The sequence below is a fragment of the Agelaius phoeniceus genome, chromosome 21, assembly GCF_051311805.1.
Source record: "Agelaius phoeniceus isolate bAgePho1 chromosome 21, bAgePho1.hap1, whole genome shotgun sequence".
NCBI lineage: Eukaryota > Metazoa > Chordata > Aves > Passeriformes > Icteridae > Agelaius > Agelaius phoeniceus.
In genome coordinates, this window is record NC_135285.1 from 7,714,936 (window position 1) to 7,732,991 (window position 18,056).

At 46.5% G+C, this 18,056-nt stretch overlaps 3 protein-coding genes across 7 annotated transcripts in view; 2 read left to right on the top strand and 1 right to left on the bottom strand.

The window, feature by feature from the left end:
- AK8 (adenylate kinase 8) overlaps positions 1-11,566 on the bottom strand; it is a 68,179-nt gene extending 56,613 nt beyond the window's left edge. For 2 of the 5 annotated variants that reach the window (XM_077189391.1, XM_054646641.2), the window contains exons 1-4: positions 8,406-8,540; positions 6,051-6,135; positions 2,149-2,198; positions 1,335-1,448 (exon numbers count right to left, since the gene is read on the bottom strand). In XM_077189391.1, the coding sequence (XP_077045506.1) occupies positions 1,335-1,448; positions 2,149-2,198; positions 6,051-6,135; positions 8,406-8,540 (384 nt within the window). Of the gene's footprint in view, positions 1-1,334; positions 1,449-2,148; positions 2,199-6,050; positions 6,136-8,405; positions 8,541-11,489 lie in introns of those variants that run through there. The other 3 variants (XM_077189388.1, XM_054646642.2, XM_077189390.1) reach the window with 3 other exon arrangements.
- SPACA9 (sperm acrosome associated 9) lies at positions 8,637-10,995 on the top strand. The gene is made up of 5 exons (XM_054646651.2): positions 8,637-8,776; positions 9,230-9,391; positions 9,841-10,043; positions 10,576-10,714; positions 10,829-10,995. The coding sequence occupies exons 2-5, from the start codon at positions 9,248-9,250 to the stop codon at positions 10,913-10,915; spliced, it is 573 nt and encodes a 190-aa protein (XP_054502626.2). The 5' UTR covers positions 8,637-8,776; positions 9,230-9,247; the 3' UTR covers positions 10,916-10,995.
- A 91-nt stretch (positions 11,567-11,657) lies between the features above and the next one.
- On the top strand, positions 11,658-16,542 carry LOC129128984 (sperm acrosome-associated protein 9-like). Its single transcript, XM_054646647.2, has 4 exons — positions 11,658-11,861; positions 13,476-13,637; positions 14,453-14,655; positions 15,160-16,542. The coding sequence occupies exons 2-4, from the start codon at positions 13,494-13,496 to the stop codon at positions 15,497-15,499; spliced, it is 687 nt and encodes a 228-aa protein (XP_054502622.1). The 5' UTR covers positions 11,658-11,861; positions 13,476-13,493; the 3' UTR covers positions 15,500-16,542.
- The last annotated feature ends 1,514 nt before the right edge of the window (positions 16,543-18,056 follow it).

The window sequence follows — 18,056 nt, forward strand, 5'->3', positions numbered from 1 at the left end:
AATTTTTGTTTTAAACTCTCCCCCTCCAAGTATAAATTTATGAACCTATCAAAACAATCTTTAATAATTAGAACTAAGATTTCAAAGTACATATTTTCAGTAAGAATAATTCCATATCATCCCAGCCAAATGCAAACATTTTTGCCAGTGAGTTCAGGGAGTTCACTGAACTCTTTGCTCTCAGATCTTGAAGTGTGCTACTTGAAGCATCTCCAAACTTCATTTACTTATCCAGTATTTTATTCAATTTTATAAACACCACCCTATTTTAGCCTAATTTTCTAAGGAAAAAACCCTAATCTGCGTATCACACTGTCTGCCACCTCAGTAAATTACAAATCTGTTGGCCAATTCCAATTCTAAATTGGATTTAGCAGAGGTGTAGAATTCCTACAGATAAGAAATTGCTTAAATGTTTATGAAAATGGGTGATAAAGGACAAAATATAAACTCAAACTAGTGGACTTGTTAGAGAAAGTCACAAAAAACCAGACTTCTTCCAGTCTATTTCTCATGGAATTCCTTGACACTGGAGAAAGGAATCAGCCAAAAAGGCAGGAATCAGATGCTTCTCTGTATTCAAGATAACCTTTCAGCATGTTTTCCCAATCTGTCACTAATTTTTAATAAGAAGACAATTAATTACATTACTGATCAACTAATCCTGGGAGTCATAACACCTGGAAAAAATGTTCTGTGAACATCAGTTAGGATGCCCACAATGAATGGATTTAAAAATCTGACTGGAGCAATTCAGGTGCACAGAATTGGGGAAAATTCAACAATCTGAGTCAGCTGCTCCTGCCTCAGCTTGAGAGCTTCCAGGGCTGTCAGGAGCTGACTGGATTGTCATCCTCTTTTTGAGTTAATGCACCAAGTAAGTTATTTGTGTCATGCTACAGAGAAATCAAGCATGCACAACTAAGTAGCACTGTCAGATCAAAAAAAGGTTCTTTGTGTACATATTTTCCAGAGCATTTTGTACCAAAGGAGACCTCAGAGATTAATGCTTATTTTATTGAGATTATCAAACATGCCCAGATAGAAGACACTGTGTTTAATAATAGAATGAAGCTTTTCTAGACTGGATTGTGCATTCCTGGATTTCCCCCAGTTCTGCTGCTTGTTCCAAGGTTGGTATTTTCAAGACTTCCTTTACTTTGCATTGCCTCCCTCTCCTGCCCCTTCTCTGTGTCCTGACACACCAATGTACAGCACAGAGAGAAGAGAGTCTTTGCTCTCATCTGCTCAACCCAGCAGTGGAAATCATGGGAATGCCACATAATTCCTGTTCTGTGACACGAGAACAACTGTTATTATATTCTCTTACACACCTGGTTTCTTTCTTTATATGCCTTTGCTTCCTCTGTCTGCCTTAATACTTCCTTGAATAACAAAGTCTCCTGAGAGACACGTATGGCATTGAAATGTTTACAAAGCCACATTGCCTGAGGGGAGAAAAAAAAAATACAGGTTGAAATATTTGGAAAGAAAATGAAGCAATTTTTTTCAGAAGGCTGCAGAAAGACAGAGTTTTCCTTAGCCATACATCTAAGTACATTTAAGTACACAGACATATATAAGCAACTTTAAGTAGTTTCTTATAAAGGTATTCAAGAATATCCAGCTTTGAATAACGACTTTTTCATCTCCTGTACCTTAACACAGAATTTAAAGAAGGAAATATTCTTCCTACCATGCCCTCACCAGCATCACCTGCCGTTTCTGAGGTTCAAATGCAACTTTGACCTTTGCATTTAATGGTGCCAGTGGACACGAGACAACTGACCATGCAAATGGAGCAATTCACAGCAAGGGAACACCACAAATGTGCAATTAACTTACTTCCCCCAGGTTAATTAGTCCTGTTAAAAGGCTGGGAGAACAAGGCAGGCAGAATTCTGTTAGATTCCAATTGTTTCACTACCTGAGTTCTTAACAGACCTCACTTGAAAATATCCATTTAACCTGTAACACCCAGGTGTGTACCCCTCAGGAATGATGCCCTTTGATTTGTCTTGTGCTCATCTATCACTTGGATAAATCTCAAAATTCTTTTCCCAGAATAAAATTTTCCAAAATGCTGAGTTCAGTAGAAAGTAAGAGAGTGAGTGGGGAGTGCTACCACACTGAGGGTAAGGTACTCACAACTGTAGTTTTCCCAGAAGCAGGAGGACCAAGGACACAAATTCTTGGAGCTGTGGAACAAGGATATGCAAATGTCAAGGTGCAGAACAGCAAAAAATCCCCACCAGTTTCCTACTCTTGTATTGCATAATACCAATGTAGCCACCATGAAACAATTATTTCAGCTGGAAAGCTGCCTCAGTGGAGATTTCAGGACTGGGCTCCACTGGGAAAAAAAGGGGGAACGGAAAATCAGTGCCACCTGGGTCCTCCTTTAATCTCCATGGTCAATGAGATTAACACTCTAACCATGCCACTTGGAGAGATATGTATATCTCAATCCATTGAAACATGGAGAGTTTAGTGGATGAACCATAAGGTATAAACATTTCCTTACCTGAGTCTGACTTTTATTCTTGAAACATTGATTCGGAACTAACACATTTCGTGATGAAAAGATATTTCAGTTTTTAGTTTCACCTAAATAGGTTGTGTCAGGGCTCAGAGAAGATTTAGATACTGCAGAATGAAGAGCTCCCTCACTATGCTTTTTGACAGCAGCCTTCAATTTTTCCTAGTCACCATTTAAAGTAATTTTCCTCATTTCTGTTTCTTGTGTTTCTCTGCTGCACGTTCTTCTCCTTTCCCTGAGGGGGCAAGGTGCAAAAAATGCTTCCCAGTTCTGAGGAATTCTTAATCCAGTGCACACACACAACACAATGGGCATGACTGCCCTGAGCTTTGTTGGGAATGAATTAGAGGCAAGGCAAACAGGAGGAAATGGAGTCACTCATAGGAAAGTATTTGGAACTTTTTCCATAAATACACCTTGGGCTGCAATCCCTTGAACTGTCATTTTATATTAACAGCTTTGATGTTTTTCCCCCCCTATACCACAGGGGAAAAAAAAAAAAGCCCCAAATCAGAGTCTGTGCAGGAGGGACTGGTTAGTATTTATTAGGAGTAACACAGGTCAGAGCAGAGAGGGGATCCACTCACCCAAAAACCTCCTCAGCTCTCAGTTACCAAGGGAGATCGTGTCTGATGGGAGCAGACAGGCAAGGATGTGAAATGGATTTTCATGAGGCCTTCCATGCACTTAACAGTTATTGGGCAGGTGCAATTTTTAAACATACATGAAACCCAAATTACAGATTCATCTTTACAAAGTTATCTGACTTGGAAGGTTTAAGAACAACTCCCCCCTTATTGGTTCTTGCAAGTGCAACAGAACTAGTACACAATGTAGAAAAATACTTTAAAAGGATACATCAGCTGTTTTTATCACCTAATTTCTTTCAAATGTAATGTGATTAAATCCTAGGGTTTTTTTAAAATCTAACACCTTGAAACTCCAGCCCGGTACTTAGGAATTATTTATAAACAGCGTCATAAAAGAGTGCTTGGGTGCCAACACTAATCAACTTCTTCAAACCACTTCAAAGAAAATCAAAAAACCTTTCCATCCACAGATCCTTTTGAGGTTTAACTAGGAGCATGATTTAAAATTCACAAGAAAGCCCTTAGGTATTGAAGCTTTAATACACAGCTTTCTTGGACAAACGTTTGATAAAAAACGAAACATACCATTATATACACCATCTCATGCTTTAATATTGCCCAGGGCTACTGTAAATGCTCACTTTGTACTAAATCTGGTTTGCTCTCTGCTTAGTGGCTGGCAGCAGATGGGGCAGTGTAATTCACTGATTTACTCATTTGCACACTTGTAGGACTCCTCTCAAGCCTTCTCCCCAAACATGTGACACAGGGGCACCACCAGGACACCACGGGTGAAATGTTTAACCCCTCCAAGCAACAAAGAGTCACTATTTAATACTGCAGCTCCAAAGCAGCAGCTACATGAAGGCAGAAAATTCTGGTAAAATTTTTGGTAAAAAAATCAGATTTAATTCTGTATTTAGTCTGATGAGATGTTACGGGATTTACTCGTCCAAGTAAAGCAAGTTTTAACATTCAACAACAATTTTAGCAACAACAAATTACTCCTTTTGTCAGGTGTAAATTTGGGTTCCTACTCCTATTCCTATTTGAATCCTGGAATAACACAAAACAACAGCTGGATTAACAGAGTTTGATATAAATCCAAGAGATTTTATTATTAATATCAATACAACAAAATTTGCTTAAGTTGTAAGAGAAATCCTTTGTCAAAGAGGAGAAGCACAGGGTACATACTGAACATTCAGGCAGAACTTTTCCCTTCAGAGGTTTGAGCTCACAGAAATGCCACCCAGACCCTGAAAGCCTTTTTCATTAGCACAAACCAAGACACCATGTAGAAAACTTGCATTTTTTGAATATGAAAGAATTATCAGTCTTTATGTGGCCCTTGAAGATTTTTAGAAGGAACACATGAAAGAACAATAGCACAGAGCCCTAAGCACAAACACTTTGCCACACATTTGACCTACAATATTTTCGAGGCAGTTGTAAGCTATAATCACCATTAGACTTGTTTATATTTTTAAAAGTACTTTAGATCCTAATATTCATTAAAAAGGGTTTCTAACTTCACACCTGGGATAGATGCAATGCTTCTTTTCCACACATCTCTGTTTGAAATTTTCTCTAGGGCTAAAACTGTCTAGGCAAGGCAAGATCATGAAAATTCATCACTTTACTGATGGCTCTAATAAGGTTTTTTTTCTTCTAAATAGTCAGCACCTTCCGCCATGATCAAAAAGTAAAATCAACTCTGCTACACATTTCTGTTACATTATTTTCCATATAATTTATTCTTAAAACAACATTTAGGCTTTAATTTTAATTGGAGTTCCTTTCCTTCCTTAACAGGGTTTTCCAGACCAAAAGCAGACAGCATTTTCCCCTTGACAAACAATTGCTGTAATTCTGTCTTTAGCCTCTAAGTACTGAAGTCATGAGATGGAAACTTGCCTGATTCTGTTAAAATAATACTGTGGGGCTTCAGGACAAATGTTAGTCCAATGTGAAGAAATTTTATCAGCATTCTATCAAACTGCAGGAAATTCTTACACATATTTTCCATGGGTCTACAAACCAGATTGATTATTCAGGCTGCCTGCACCAGAAAAGGCTGGGCACAATTTGCAGGATTTGATTTTTTTTTTCTTTAACGTATTTAGCAGCATTTCAATCACCATCCAGCTGATCAGCACCACTAAGAGCTCACAGCACCTCCAGTGATAATGATTTCATTGATGCTGCAGCAGAACTTTCATAATGGTTTACTCTGGTTTTAAAGAAACATCAAAGCTCCATGACACCAGCTCTCCCTGACAGCTCACGCAGAACAAAAATTACAGTTCACTTGTGCATATCCAAATATAATCTGCCTAAGGGTGAACAGTTTGTAAATCAAATAATTTGATTGAGGGTACATGCTTTTATTGTGCAGAATACAGACTTCCCATTCAATTTACCAGGTTTTGTTCCACAGAGGAGCAGACACACTCACTGTTCCTTCAGCTGAGATGCCACTGAGCTGTGGAACTCATTAACAGCAGAGAGTAACAAACTAATCAAAAAGCAGAGAATCTGCCAGCCCAGGTAGAATAGGAACCCAAATTTACACCTGACAAAAGGAGTAATTAGCAAGCTTAAAGACAACAGGAAATATCAGATGGGGCACGGAAGGCATTAATAATTGATACACCAGAACTCTTTGTTATTCCCTTAGAGGGTTTCATTGTTAGAACTGTTAAAGTGCATTTCTTATTAGATTACCCACTAAAAAAAGAAATTAAAAGCATCTTGCCTATAAGTATTCCAAAATGCTCACCATTTTTTTTTTTGTTTCCCCCCTCCCCAAGACTCAGGCTGAAAAGTTTCATCCATCACCTGCCAAGAGCAGCACAGCTCCCAACAGCTGCTTTCAAATCAGGAGCTGAACTATTTCTGGTGTCTCCATTTCCACTTACCATCATCATTGTTTTGCTTTAAGTGGTTTATCATGAACTCAATGGGATCATCTGGCTTATGAATTAATAGCTCTTCAAGCATGTTCTGGAAATAAATAGGACAAAGTCAGAGGAAAATTGAACACGGCTCTGCAGTCGTGATATCTTGCATTTTTACAGCAATGTTACAATGAGGATCCTAAACAGCTTATAAATGCTTATTTATTTTCTTTCACAGACAAAATTGAGACTTCAGAACCTATTTTAGATGCTGAAAAACTGATGAGGCTCAGAAAATCGCCAGTAAAAAAACCCAACCTATTTAATTCAGTTTATCTATGGTACTTATGGACACTAGAAAGGTTTGGCTCAAGCAGCTTGGGGTTAAAAATGCTTGAGGCAGCACTGACATTAAAAGACACACAAAGAGTTTGAAAACCAGAGTTAACTTGAATTTGTGTCTCTGCAGGGCAGGATGAGCCTTCTCTAGCACATTCCCACAAGTTTCTGACTAGCCCAGAGGAGTGCAGAACAGACAAGAGCAGTCGAAAACATAACCCACAGAAATGGCACCTTTCACACCTGGACCAGCCTTGGCTCCTGCAGGAAAAGGGGTGGGGAGAAGGGGGGGAAAAAGGGCAAAAAAAGGCTTAAAGCCTTGCCTTGAATGTCTGTTTTGGAGCCCATTTTCATCTTGAACCCTTGAGGTTAAACAGAGCCTTGTTTCAGCTGCCACCCACAACAGCAGAGATTTTGCAGTGGTTTCAGGGAGAATTTGGGCTTTACAGGCAGGAAAAAAGCAAAACCCTGAGAAATCCACACATTTCCTAGCAAGACATTTCAGCCCAGTCACGAGTCCTCTAATTAAAATTAAACATCAAACAGAACTAATGCTCTAATTTAGACAAGCTGCAGAAATGCTCGTGCTGCAAGAGATGTTTCTGAACAGCAGCCATAACACTTTTATATCTGCAACTAAATTCCATAAAGTCCATCTAGTCCATAAAATTTTATATCCTCACCAACTGATTGTCTCTTATTAGAGTGGCCTATTTTCCTTTTCTACTTCATCCACTTCATTAGAATAATTAAAACACTCAATTTTGTTTATTAACTGGTGATCGTGCAAGTTCTGATGCATCAAGGTCTGGGTAGCACAGAGCATAAAAGATAAATTTGTATTTTTATTGAAAATTCATTTAAAAATTATTACTTTCCAGCAACATTTATTTAAACTAAACAATCTGGATTCTGCACTACACTTACCAGCACCTGTATAAATAACAAACCTAACAAAATCTGGATTTATTATAATTAAAAAATGTTCAGGCTGACAGTGATTGACACTGGCACTGTTTCTTGCCCAAACCCTTTTATTTATCCAATTCTGCTAAACTCAGTTTAATTTCACATGAGTTGTTCTGTTAATCTCTGAGGGAGGTTCACAGTTAGGGTCTCATGTAGTTTTTACATTTTAAGTTTTGTAAATGTTTAGCACAACAATTTCAAGCTGTGTTTCTGTCATTATTTTGCTCCAACACAACTAAAGCACGACCCTGAGTAAATCCCACAAACATTTTATGTAATATGAGTCCCTGCAGCTGAGTTCAATGTCTCGTGGCTTGCAAAACACAGTACTTCATTTAAAAAAAACCCAAATCAAGACACAAATATTATGCTGCAATCGTCATAATAAACAGAGAAAAAGATAGCACAAAAAAAAAAAAAAAAACAGGAAAGGAAAGGAAATAAACATGTGCGTGCATTTGAATGAGCAGAAGTGATTTTTTAGCAGAGTTCAGAGCAGCACACAGGGGAATGCTCTCCAGCAAGTTCTCCTATCAGAACAGCACCAGGATTTTTAGTCCTTCCCACAAACCTCCCCATGCACGACACAGGGGCTTTTCCCGAACTCCAGAACCAAACCCACCCTACTCTAAAGCAGGGGAACCAGCCCTGCCAGGTACCGAAATCACAGCCACGCCACACGGGCACTTTGCTCGCTTTATTTCTGACACCTCGGCGAACAGGCACAACAGGAACAAAAGGGGAAGGGTTTTACCAGAGGGAATGAACAGCAGACAGTGACAGCCCCAGCTCAGCCCCACAGAAGCCTCACCGCGTTCTCCCGCACCCAATTTATCACTGTCCCCCCTTTCTCCTCCCCTCCCGTCCTGCCCCGCCTTCCACCGACACCTTCTTCCATGGGCTGCCACTTTCACCCGCAAATCAAATCATACCTAGGAGTCTCAGAAACTGCCAATTAAAATAATTAATCGGGAGAGCCCACGGCCGCGTCCCGCAGGCGGACACCCGCCCATCACCCTGCACAGGATCCCGCCCCGCTGCCCCTCCCTGCCCAGGCTCCCCGTTCACCTGCAGGAGCTGGAAGAGCCCCCGCTCCTCCGCGTAGGTGCCCGCGGGCGGCGGCCACGGCCGGGTCGCGTCCTCCGTGTCCGCCTCCGCCATGGCCGCCCTGGCAACGCGACGCGTTGCTAACGGGGACGTCATCACCGCGCGACGAGCAACGCCTTATCACCACCCGGGGGCGTGGCCAGCGCCTCGTTTACAGTAAAGGGAACGATGTGACGTCATCGAGCGGCGACGGTTGCCATGGGGACGGCGGCGCGGTGGCGCCGAGGGCCCGGGCCCGCGCTGTCCGCCCGCTCGTCCCGCCCGGCCCGGCCGCGCCGCCAGCCCGGCGCCTCCCGGGAGCTGCCGCAACAACACCGCCCCAACACCGGCCGGTAGGAGCCGCAGGGCCCGCCGGGGCGGGAGCGGGGCGCCCACAGCCGCACGAACGGCCCGGGGAGTCCGGCGGGCCCGGCCGGCCCCAGGGAGCGGGAGAGCTGGGGAGGCGCTGGGGCGAGGATTCACAGCCAGGAGAGAAGGGCCTGGGGCTGCCCCGGCCCCGCTGTGCCTGAGGCATGGCCGCACTGCCTTCCCACAGCCCGGCAGCGTCTGTGACATCACATTGGCACCGCTGCCCTCGGGGCTCTGCCGCACAGGCACTGTCACGGACTGCTGGGGGTCGGGGACTGCAGGGCTTCGGAACAACAGAACGCCTCTTTTTCCTGCCTTTTTTTTTTTTTTTTTTTTTTTGGTAAGTTTTCCACCAATCTACACGATTCCAGCTCAGGTGAGACGTAGAATTGCATCATTTCTAAAATGCAGCTTCCTGTCTCTCCTTTTCCATCCAGATCCAGCAGTAAGTAAACATGAATGAGGTGGTGGACACCCTGAGGAAGATCGAGGAGAAGTACAAGCTCTTCCAGCAGCAGCAGTTCACCTTCATCAGAGCCCTGGAGCGCACCCGGGAGGAAGCCCATGACATGATCAGACCTGTGTCATCCATTGTCCAGGTACAAACCCCTCAGCACCAAGAGCTCCCTGCCATGGCCACAGGGACAGCACGTGGGGCTGGAGAAATGTTTTTCCTGAAGGGAAGATGGACAAGAAGTGCCCAGGAAGGTTTGTGTGTAACTGAAGGGGTGGGGAGAGATCACCTGGGTGGGGCCTCCCGTGATCTCAGAAAAATCTAAATCAAATCAGAATTGTGGATTTGAGACAGCAGAACTCAAGCCCAAAACCCAGATGGATGCCAAAGGCAGAGTGCAAGCCAGGCTGCTGTCAGGATTAGGGCACACAATGAGCTGGTTGTCCTTTCCAAGGTTGCCTCTCCCTGACAGCAGAGGGGCTTTGCCCATTGCCTTGAAGAGGATTGTGGCAGACATTGCACTGAGCCATTCCATCCCGGTGAGGTGTTCCCGTTCTGCCGTTGTCAGCAGCGCTGCCATTTCCCCCCGTGCAGGTGCAGTGCTACAAGGACCACCACTGCTACAACTCCACAGACAGGCGCATCCTCAACATGTTCGTGTCCCTGTGCAACGAGCTGCGCTGCCTGTGCCAGAGGATGGAGACGGTGCACGCTGGGGACAGCGTCACCAACGGCCTTTTGGAGAAGTGCAAATTGCTCCTGAACGACAGCAACGACCTCACTGCCCTTCGAGCCACGTAGGTGCCTCCCCAGCCCAGCCCAGCCCAGCCCAGCTCCTGGGGGCTGGCACTGCACATTCCCCCCTGGCTTCTGTCCCAGCCCCTTCCTGGCTGTTAGGGAGGGTCCAAGGTGCTCCCCAACTGCCTGTGCCAGCTCCTGGCAAACACTGCCGGTGTCCCTGCACTAAGAGTGCTGCTCTGTCTGTCCATCCTCTCTCTGGGCAGGTGGGTGCCCTGAGGCCCCTGCAGTGCTCAGGCAGGTTCCTGCTCCTTCCTGCTGCTGCTGCTGCTCTGCACTGAGCTAATTTCTGCAGGGCAGTGTCTGTGTGTCCTGTCCAAGACTCCAGGTCTGTGCCAGGGTGGATTTTGGCAGGACTCCTCAATCCATGTACAGCTCCCTCCGTGCTTTTGGGGAATGGCTGCCTGTGCACTGCTGCTCTCCCTGGGGCTCTCAGGGTGGCTCCCAGGGCCGCAGGGCTGTTTGTTTCCCTCCGTCCTGTGCCAATTGTTTCCCTCTGTCCTGTGCCATTTGTTTCCCTTTGTCCCACAGGTACCCCCACAGGGTTGTGAATTTCCTGAGCATGGAGGAAGCAAGGCATCGCTATGGAGGGGTGGTGAGCGTGCTGCCCATCGTCCTGGACAGCATGAGGGACTGGGTCACACACTCCAAGAAGTACCTGATCCCCAATGTGAGTCATGCACCTGCCATGGCCTAGAAGTACAAATCCCCTTCCCAAACAGCCCCTGCTGGGCACTTTGCAGCTCAGACCTCCAATAGTAACAAAAATACTGTGCTATTGCAGGAGAAACAGTGCGAGAGGTGCAAGTATGAAGACCCACGCTTGGGAAAGAAAGCTCCCTGGATCCCACCAGGGAACACCTCCTGTTAAAGGATCAAAGCTCCTGCATCGTCTGCTCAGCACCTTTAAGCACCTGGCTGATCTAATACAGTGCAGTCAACACTAGAGAACCGTCCTGAGCCCATTTTCTGCAGCCAGCCCAGGACACAAGCATTGCCTCTCCCTTGCTGATATTTGCACTCTGCTCCTCACATCCCCACAGAAGCAGCTCCAGCTTCTCCCTGGGGCTAGCACTGCAGTGGGAGCAGCGATCAGTCAGGACTCATCAGACTCTAATATCTCAGACATGAGTCTTGGATAAGTTCCTTGAAACAGGATTTTACATTTTCTCAGCCTTCTTCCTGAGGAGCATCCCTTCCCTGCCATAGCCAGGGGGTGAAGGATGGGATGCAGAGCAGCAAAGGCCTGGCATTACAGATTCAGACACGTCCCTGACATTTAAACTTGTCTACAGCCCTCCCGCACCTCCACAGAAACAGTTTGGTTCGCTGGACCACAGAATCCCTGTTTACAGGACAAACTTCCCACCCGCCCATCACCTCCCACAGGATCCCGCCCCGCTGCCCCTCCCCGCCTCCCCCGGCCCCCCGGGCTCCCCGTTCACCTGCAGGAGCTGGAAGAGCCCCCGCTCCTCCGCGTAGGCGCCCGCGGGCGGCGGCCACTGCTGGGTCGCGTCCTCCGTGTCCGCCTCCGCCATGGCCGCCCCGGCAACGCGACGCGTTGCTAACGGGGACGTCATCACCGCGCGTCAGAAGGCGGCCTATCGCCACCCGGGGGCGTGGTCAGCGCCTCGTTTACAGTAAAGGGAACGATGTGACGTCATCGAGCGGCGACGGTTGCCATGGGGACGGCGGCGCGGTGGCGCCGAGGGCCCGCGGCCCGCGCTGTCCTCCCGCTCGTCCCGCCCGGCCCGGCCGCGCCGCCAGCCCGGCCCCTCCCGGGAGCTGCCGCACCAACACCGCCCCAACACCGGCCGGTAGGAGCCGCAGGGCCCGCCGGGGCGGGAGCGGGGCGGCCACAGCCGCACGAACGGCCCGGGGGGTCCGGCGGACCCGGCCGGCCCCAGGGAGCGTCCGGGACAGCTGGGGAGGCACTGGGGCGAGGATTCACAGCCAGGAGAGAAGGGCCTGGGGCTGCCCCGGCCCCGCCGTGGCTGAGGCATGGCCGCACTGCCTTCCCACAGCCCGGCAGCGTCTGTGACATCACATTGGCACCGCTGCCCTCGGGGCTCTGCCTCTTTTTGCAGCACCATCACTAAGGCATTATTGATTTATTCCTTGGGGCTCCGGGACTGCAGGGCTTCGGCACAACAGATCTCTGGTTTTTCCTCCTTTTTGCTTTTTTTTTTTTTTGTAATTGTGAGAAACGTGCCTCAATCTTTAAAATCTTAAAAGTTTTATAAGTTGTAAGAGGGACAAACTAATAACAGCACTGGGTGCTTGGCAACTGCCAGAGGCATGCCAGTTAACTTAAACCAATTTTTCTTATATAGTTTTTCATTACATTGGTCAAATACATTTTCATGAGATTATACATATTCAAAGATTCCTTTGAGTTTTCATATTCTGGGAATTCTTTTTGCTTGCTTCAACCCTTGACACTTAAGGTGTGTGCCATACTGCAGATGAGATTGATGTATTTTATTTCTTCACAAGGGTCCCTGTTCTGTGGTTTGGCAGTTAGTGCCAGCTGAAGGGTCAGTGGTAAAATCCTCCTTGCATTCTTTCTTTCAGTGTTTATTTACCTGGTTCTTTTCAATGTTATCATACAGATAAGATACTCCACTCGTACATGAAATCAACATTAGCAATTTCACAAAATTATCTGACTCATTCTCACCATTGTCAGACAGTTACAAAAATAAAAACATTAACTACTTCTGCAACAGTTAATGTTATAATGCACAGCACAAAATCTCTGTTTTAATATTTGGCGAGAGCCTAAACTAGAATATAATTATCACACTAAAATATATAATCTACTCAGGGATTGGGGTATTAACCATAAAAGGCTGACAAATTATACATCAATAAAAGCAGTGATTACAAACTATGTTGTATAAAAATAATTTGCAAAAGCCAATGATTACACAGTTATTTATAAGTTTTCCATTAAACTACACTGTCGTGGACACATTTTATGAAAAATCCTTTTGCTAGGATCTTTTCTCCTGAGAAGCTGAGAGACCTCAGAAACTAAATGTAAACAATGGTTATCTGCTGCTGTGGAATGCAACAGGTGGATCTGGGATTGGTCTCATGTGGTTGTTTTTATTAATGGCCAATCACAGTCTGGATGTCTCAGACTCTCTGGTCAGTCACAAGATTTTATTATCATTCCTTTCCTTTCAAGCCTTCTGATGAAATCTTTTTCTTCTATACTTTAGTTTAAATATATCATTTTCTTTTAATATAATATATATCATAAAAGAATAAATCAGCCTTCTGAAACAAGGAGTCAAGATTCTCATCTCTTCCCTCATCCTGGGACCCCTGTGAACACCCCCACACCTGCACAATTCCAGCTCAGGTGAGACGTAGAATTGCATCATTTCTAAAATGCAGCTTCCTGTCTCTCCTTTTCCATCCAGATCCAGCAGTAAGTAAACATGAATGAGGTGGTGGACACCCTGAGGAAGATCGAGGAGAAGTACAAGCTCTTCCAGCAGCAGCAGTTCACCTTCATCAGAGCCCTGGAGCGCACCCGGGAGGAAGCCCATGACATGATCAGACCTGTGTCATCCATTGTCCAGGTACAAACCCCTCAGCACCAAGAGCTCCCTGCCATGGCCACAGGGACAGCACGTGGGGCTGGAGAAATGTTTTTCCTGAAGGGAAGATGGACAAAAAGTGCCCAGGAAGGTTTGTGTGTAACTGAAGGGGTGGGGAGAGATCACCTGGGTGGCGCCTCCCGTGATCTCAGAAGGAATCTCAAGGCTGAGCAGCACTTTCTGCTTTAGCTGAGCACTGCTGGGGCCCAGCCAGAAACACAGGCTACAGGAAAACAATGAGAGCAAGGCTCTTTCCCCAGGCACACATGGAATCTGTAATCCTCAGCCTGTAGGAAGCAGCATGCCTGGCTCTTCCCCCTGGTATTGGTGCTGCTGTATCTTTCTATAGTGCTTATTAAAAATAATGGCTGTGTTACACAGGGAGGATGATGGATTGAGGGCTGAGTGTCCCACGTGGGCAAGGGCTTTGCTGGGCTGCTAAGTGAATTGTCTGGGAATTTTTATAGCATGCTGTACTGAAAAGTAGAACTTAGACCACCTGGAGACAGAGGGGAAGAAAATCTAAATCAAATCAGAATTGTGGATTTGAGACAGCAGAACTCAAGCCCAAAACCCAGATGGATGCCAAAGGCAGAGTGCAAGCCAGGCTGCTGTCAGGATTAGGGCACACAATGAGCTGGTTGTCCTTTCCAAGGCTGCCTCTCCCTGACAGCAGAAGGGCTTTGCCCATTGCCTTGAAGAGGATTGTGGCAGACATTGCACTGAGCCATTCCATCCCAGTGAGGTGTTCCCATTCTGCCGTTGTCAGCAGCGCTGCCATTTCCCCCCCCGTGCAGGTGCAGTGCTACAAGGACCACCACTGCTACAACTCCACAGACAGGCGCATCCTCAACATGTTCGTGTCCCTGTGCAACGAGCTGCGCTGCCTGTGCCAGAGGATGGAGACGGTGCACGCTGGGGACAGCGTCACCAACGGCCTTTTGGAGAAGTGCAAATTGCTCCTGAACGACAGCAACGACCTCACTGCCCTTCGAGCCACGTAGGTGCCTCCCCAGCCCAGCCCAGCCCAGCCCAGCCCAGCCCAGCTCATCTCCTGGGGGCTGGCACTGCACATTCCCCCCCCGGCTTCTGTCCCAGCCCCTTCCTGGCTGTTAGGGAGGGTCCAAGGTGCTGCCCAACTGCCTGTGCCAGCTCCTGGCAACCACTGCCAGTGTCCCTGCACTAAAAGAGTGCTGCTCTGTCTGTCCATCCTCTCTCTGGGCAGGTGGGTGCCCTGAGGCCCCTGCAGTGCTCAGGCAGGTTCCTGCTCCTTCCTGCTGCTGCTGCTGCTCTGCACTGAGCTAATTTCTGCAGGGCAGTGTCTGTGTGTCCTGTCCAAGACTCCAGGTCTATGCCAGGGTGTTTTTTGGCAGGACTCCTCAATCCATGTACAGCTCTCTCCATGATTTTGGGGAATGGCTGCCTGTGCACTGCTGCTCTCCCTGGGGCTCCCAGGGCTGCAGGGCTGGGACTCCTGTGCCAGTTGTTTCCCTCTGTCCCACAGGTACCCCCATGGTGTTGTGAACCACCTGAGCCTGGAGGAAGCACAGCATCGCTATGGAGGGGTGGTGAGCGTGCTGCCCATCGTCCTGGACAGCATGAGGGACTGGGTCACACACTCCAAGCTGAAAGTCCTCTATATTGTGAGTCCTGGATGTGCCAGGTGCAAGAAGGAGACACCCACTTCCCAAACAGCACCTGCAGCTCTGACCTCCAAGACCTCCAATAGTAATGAAAATACTGTAAAATTGCAGGAAAAAGATTTCAAGAAATTCCTGGCTGCAAATCAACGTCCAAAAAAAAAGAAAGCTCCCTGGAGGCCACCAGGCAAACATCCCTATTAAAGGATCAGAGCTCCTGCATCATCTGCTCAGCACCTTTAAGCACCTGGCTGATCTAATACACTGCAATGAACACTAGAGATCCATCCTGAGTCCTCTTTCTGAAGAGCTGCCCTGCAGCCAGCCTGGGACACAAACATTGCCTCTCCCTTGCTGATATTGGCACTCTGCTCCTCACATCCCCACAGAAGCAGCTCCAGCTGCTCCCTGGGGCCAGCACTGGAAGCAGGGAACTCATCAGGCTCTAATCTCTCAGACATGAATCTTGGACAGACATTTGAAACAGGATTTTACATTTTCTCAGCCTTCTTCCTGAGGAACATCCCCTCCCTGCCATAGCCATGGGGTGAAGAAGCTGCCTGTGTGAAGGATGGGATGCAGAGCAGCAAAGGCCTGGCATTACAGATTCAGACATGTCTTTGACATTTAGACTTGTCTCTAAAGCTCCCTCAGCCCCACAGAAATAATTTGGTTATCTGGACCACAGAATCTGTTTACAGGACACTAAGGAGGTTTCCCATACCTGCCACTGGCTACAGAGGCCAGTGTTCTTCAGCTGTGCTCTGCTGCAGCTCCTCACACCACTGAACACCTCCCCTTACACCACTTGACTCCTGTGCTGTCAGAGCTGGAGATGAAAGAGAGAGCAGGGTTCATTTTGCCCTTAGTTTGTGTACTGACTACAGCCAAACAAAATACCTCTGTGCTCCTCAGATCTCTACAAAATAAAAGCCATTTCCAGTCCATGTGATCCATTGCAACGTGGTGGGAGCATCATGCTCAGATGGTTCCTGTTCAAACTGCAGACTGAGCTGCCTGTGCTTTTCCTGCTTCAAGGCAAGGTCAGCATTACATCAGGCCAGATGTCCCACCTGAGGGACAGGCCCACGATGGCCCTAGGGCTCAAAATATAGAATGTGAGGTCAGCACATCTCAGACCCTACAGCCTTTTCTAAATAAGTGTCCTCCCTGTGTCTGACTGCTCTTGTCCCCTCCAAATTACCTCCTGCTGGAAGACACTCCTGAATAAACAATTTCCCCTTGCATACCAGGCTTGGTTTGCTGTGAGAAAGCTTTTGCCTGAAAATCACCAGTTTTTGGCAACAAGCAGCTAAAAACAGAAGGAAGAATTAATACAGAGGAGAGGGCATAGGAAAGACTGACAGCTCAGATGAAATGGAAAGTATTTCCAGAAGCATTTTTATTCCTCACATAACCCCACCTTGTTTTGCACTCTTTTCCTTTCCCCTATCCACTTGCACTGCAATGCACCCACCCAGTCTGGAGTAGAGCCCTATTTTTAGGGAGATTTGATCCAACTGAACTGAACCTTGGTGAACTCAAAATGGTCACAGAGCAACTCCTGGGCACTACTGGGGCCACAGCCAGTGGAATGTCACTGTCACCCTCTCTGGCTTCACTTGAGATCCCTGGTGCAGAGGCAGCTTCAGGCTGAAAAATCCAAGTTGTGGCAGCTGCCCTGTTGTGTTCCATGGTGCAGACAAGTGTCCAGTGACACAGTTGCTGTCTTGGAAAGGTTTTCAGGACAAGCTGCTAAGACTGAATGATGACAAGTGTTGGGGACACAAGAGATGCTATTCCCAGATCTTGTTTCCAACCTTCTTGGCTCTGCCCTATGGTTTAAATTTGAACACACAAGCTGTGAGGAGACCAAAATTATTCTCCAGTTTGTAGCTCCCTTTCAGCTTCCAGGGATGAGCACAGCACAAATGGTTTGTCAGAACAGTGCTACCAAAGCCAGTCCACCACTGCTGCTCAAAACACCAGTGCAGTTGACATTTTGCACTTGGCCAAGGTGATACACACAAAAAAGTAATCAAATTTCAATAATAAGATTTATACATGCAAGAAACAGTTCCCAAATCTTAGTAATCATTTCTAGCCTAGCCTTATCCTTTCAGTCAGTGTCATGCAGCCAAAATTTTAAGACCCAAGCAGAAAAATGAGTGCATAAAACTTGCAGTCTGAGGTTTGATAATGACAAGACCAGAATCTGTTGGAAGACTGCAAAGTTAAGTCTCAGAAAAACATCCAGACAAATTACTTAATTTCCATACAAGTTCTCCTCTTCCAGAGTGGATGGACACTTCAAAAGACAAAAAGATACAGCAAGAATTGTTTTCCTCTACTACAAATCAAGCTGTTTGAAGAATTTACATAAACAGGATGTAAATGCCAAACACAAAAGTGCAATAAAGTTTTACTTTAGCCTCAGTGAGCATAAAATTGCAAGATACACACTGAGAAACCAGGCAAGGCACTAGCCTGACTTTCCTACAGATCTGTCATTTAGTCCAGAAAATAAATGCTGCTTTTTTTGTTCAAAGGCTGAAATAGACACATGGGCTGGTAATAGATGATATCAACAGAATCATGGCATCTCTATGAATTATCTCTGTGCTCCCCTTGATTCAGCTAAGGGTCAAATCAGGCTTTTGTCAAACTGAGGAACCTGATGTAGTGGAAGGTGCCCCACTCACTGCAGGGGGTTGGACTGGATGAGCTTTAGAGGTCCCTTCCAGCCCAAGCAGTTCTGTGA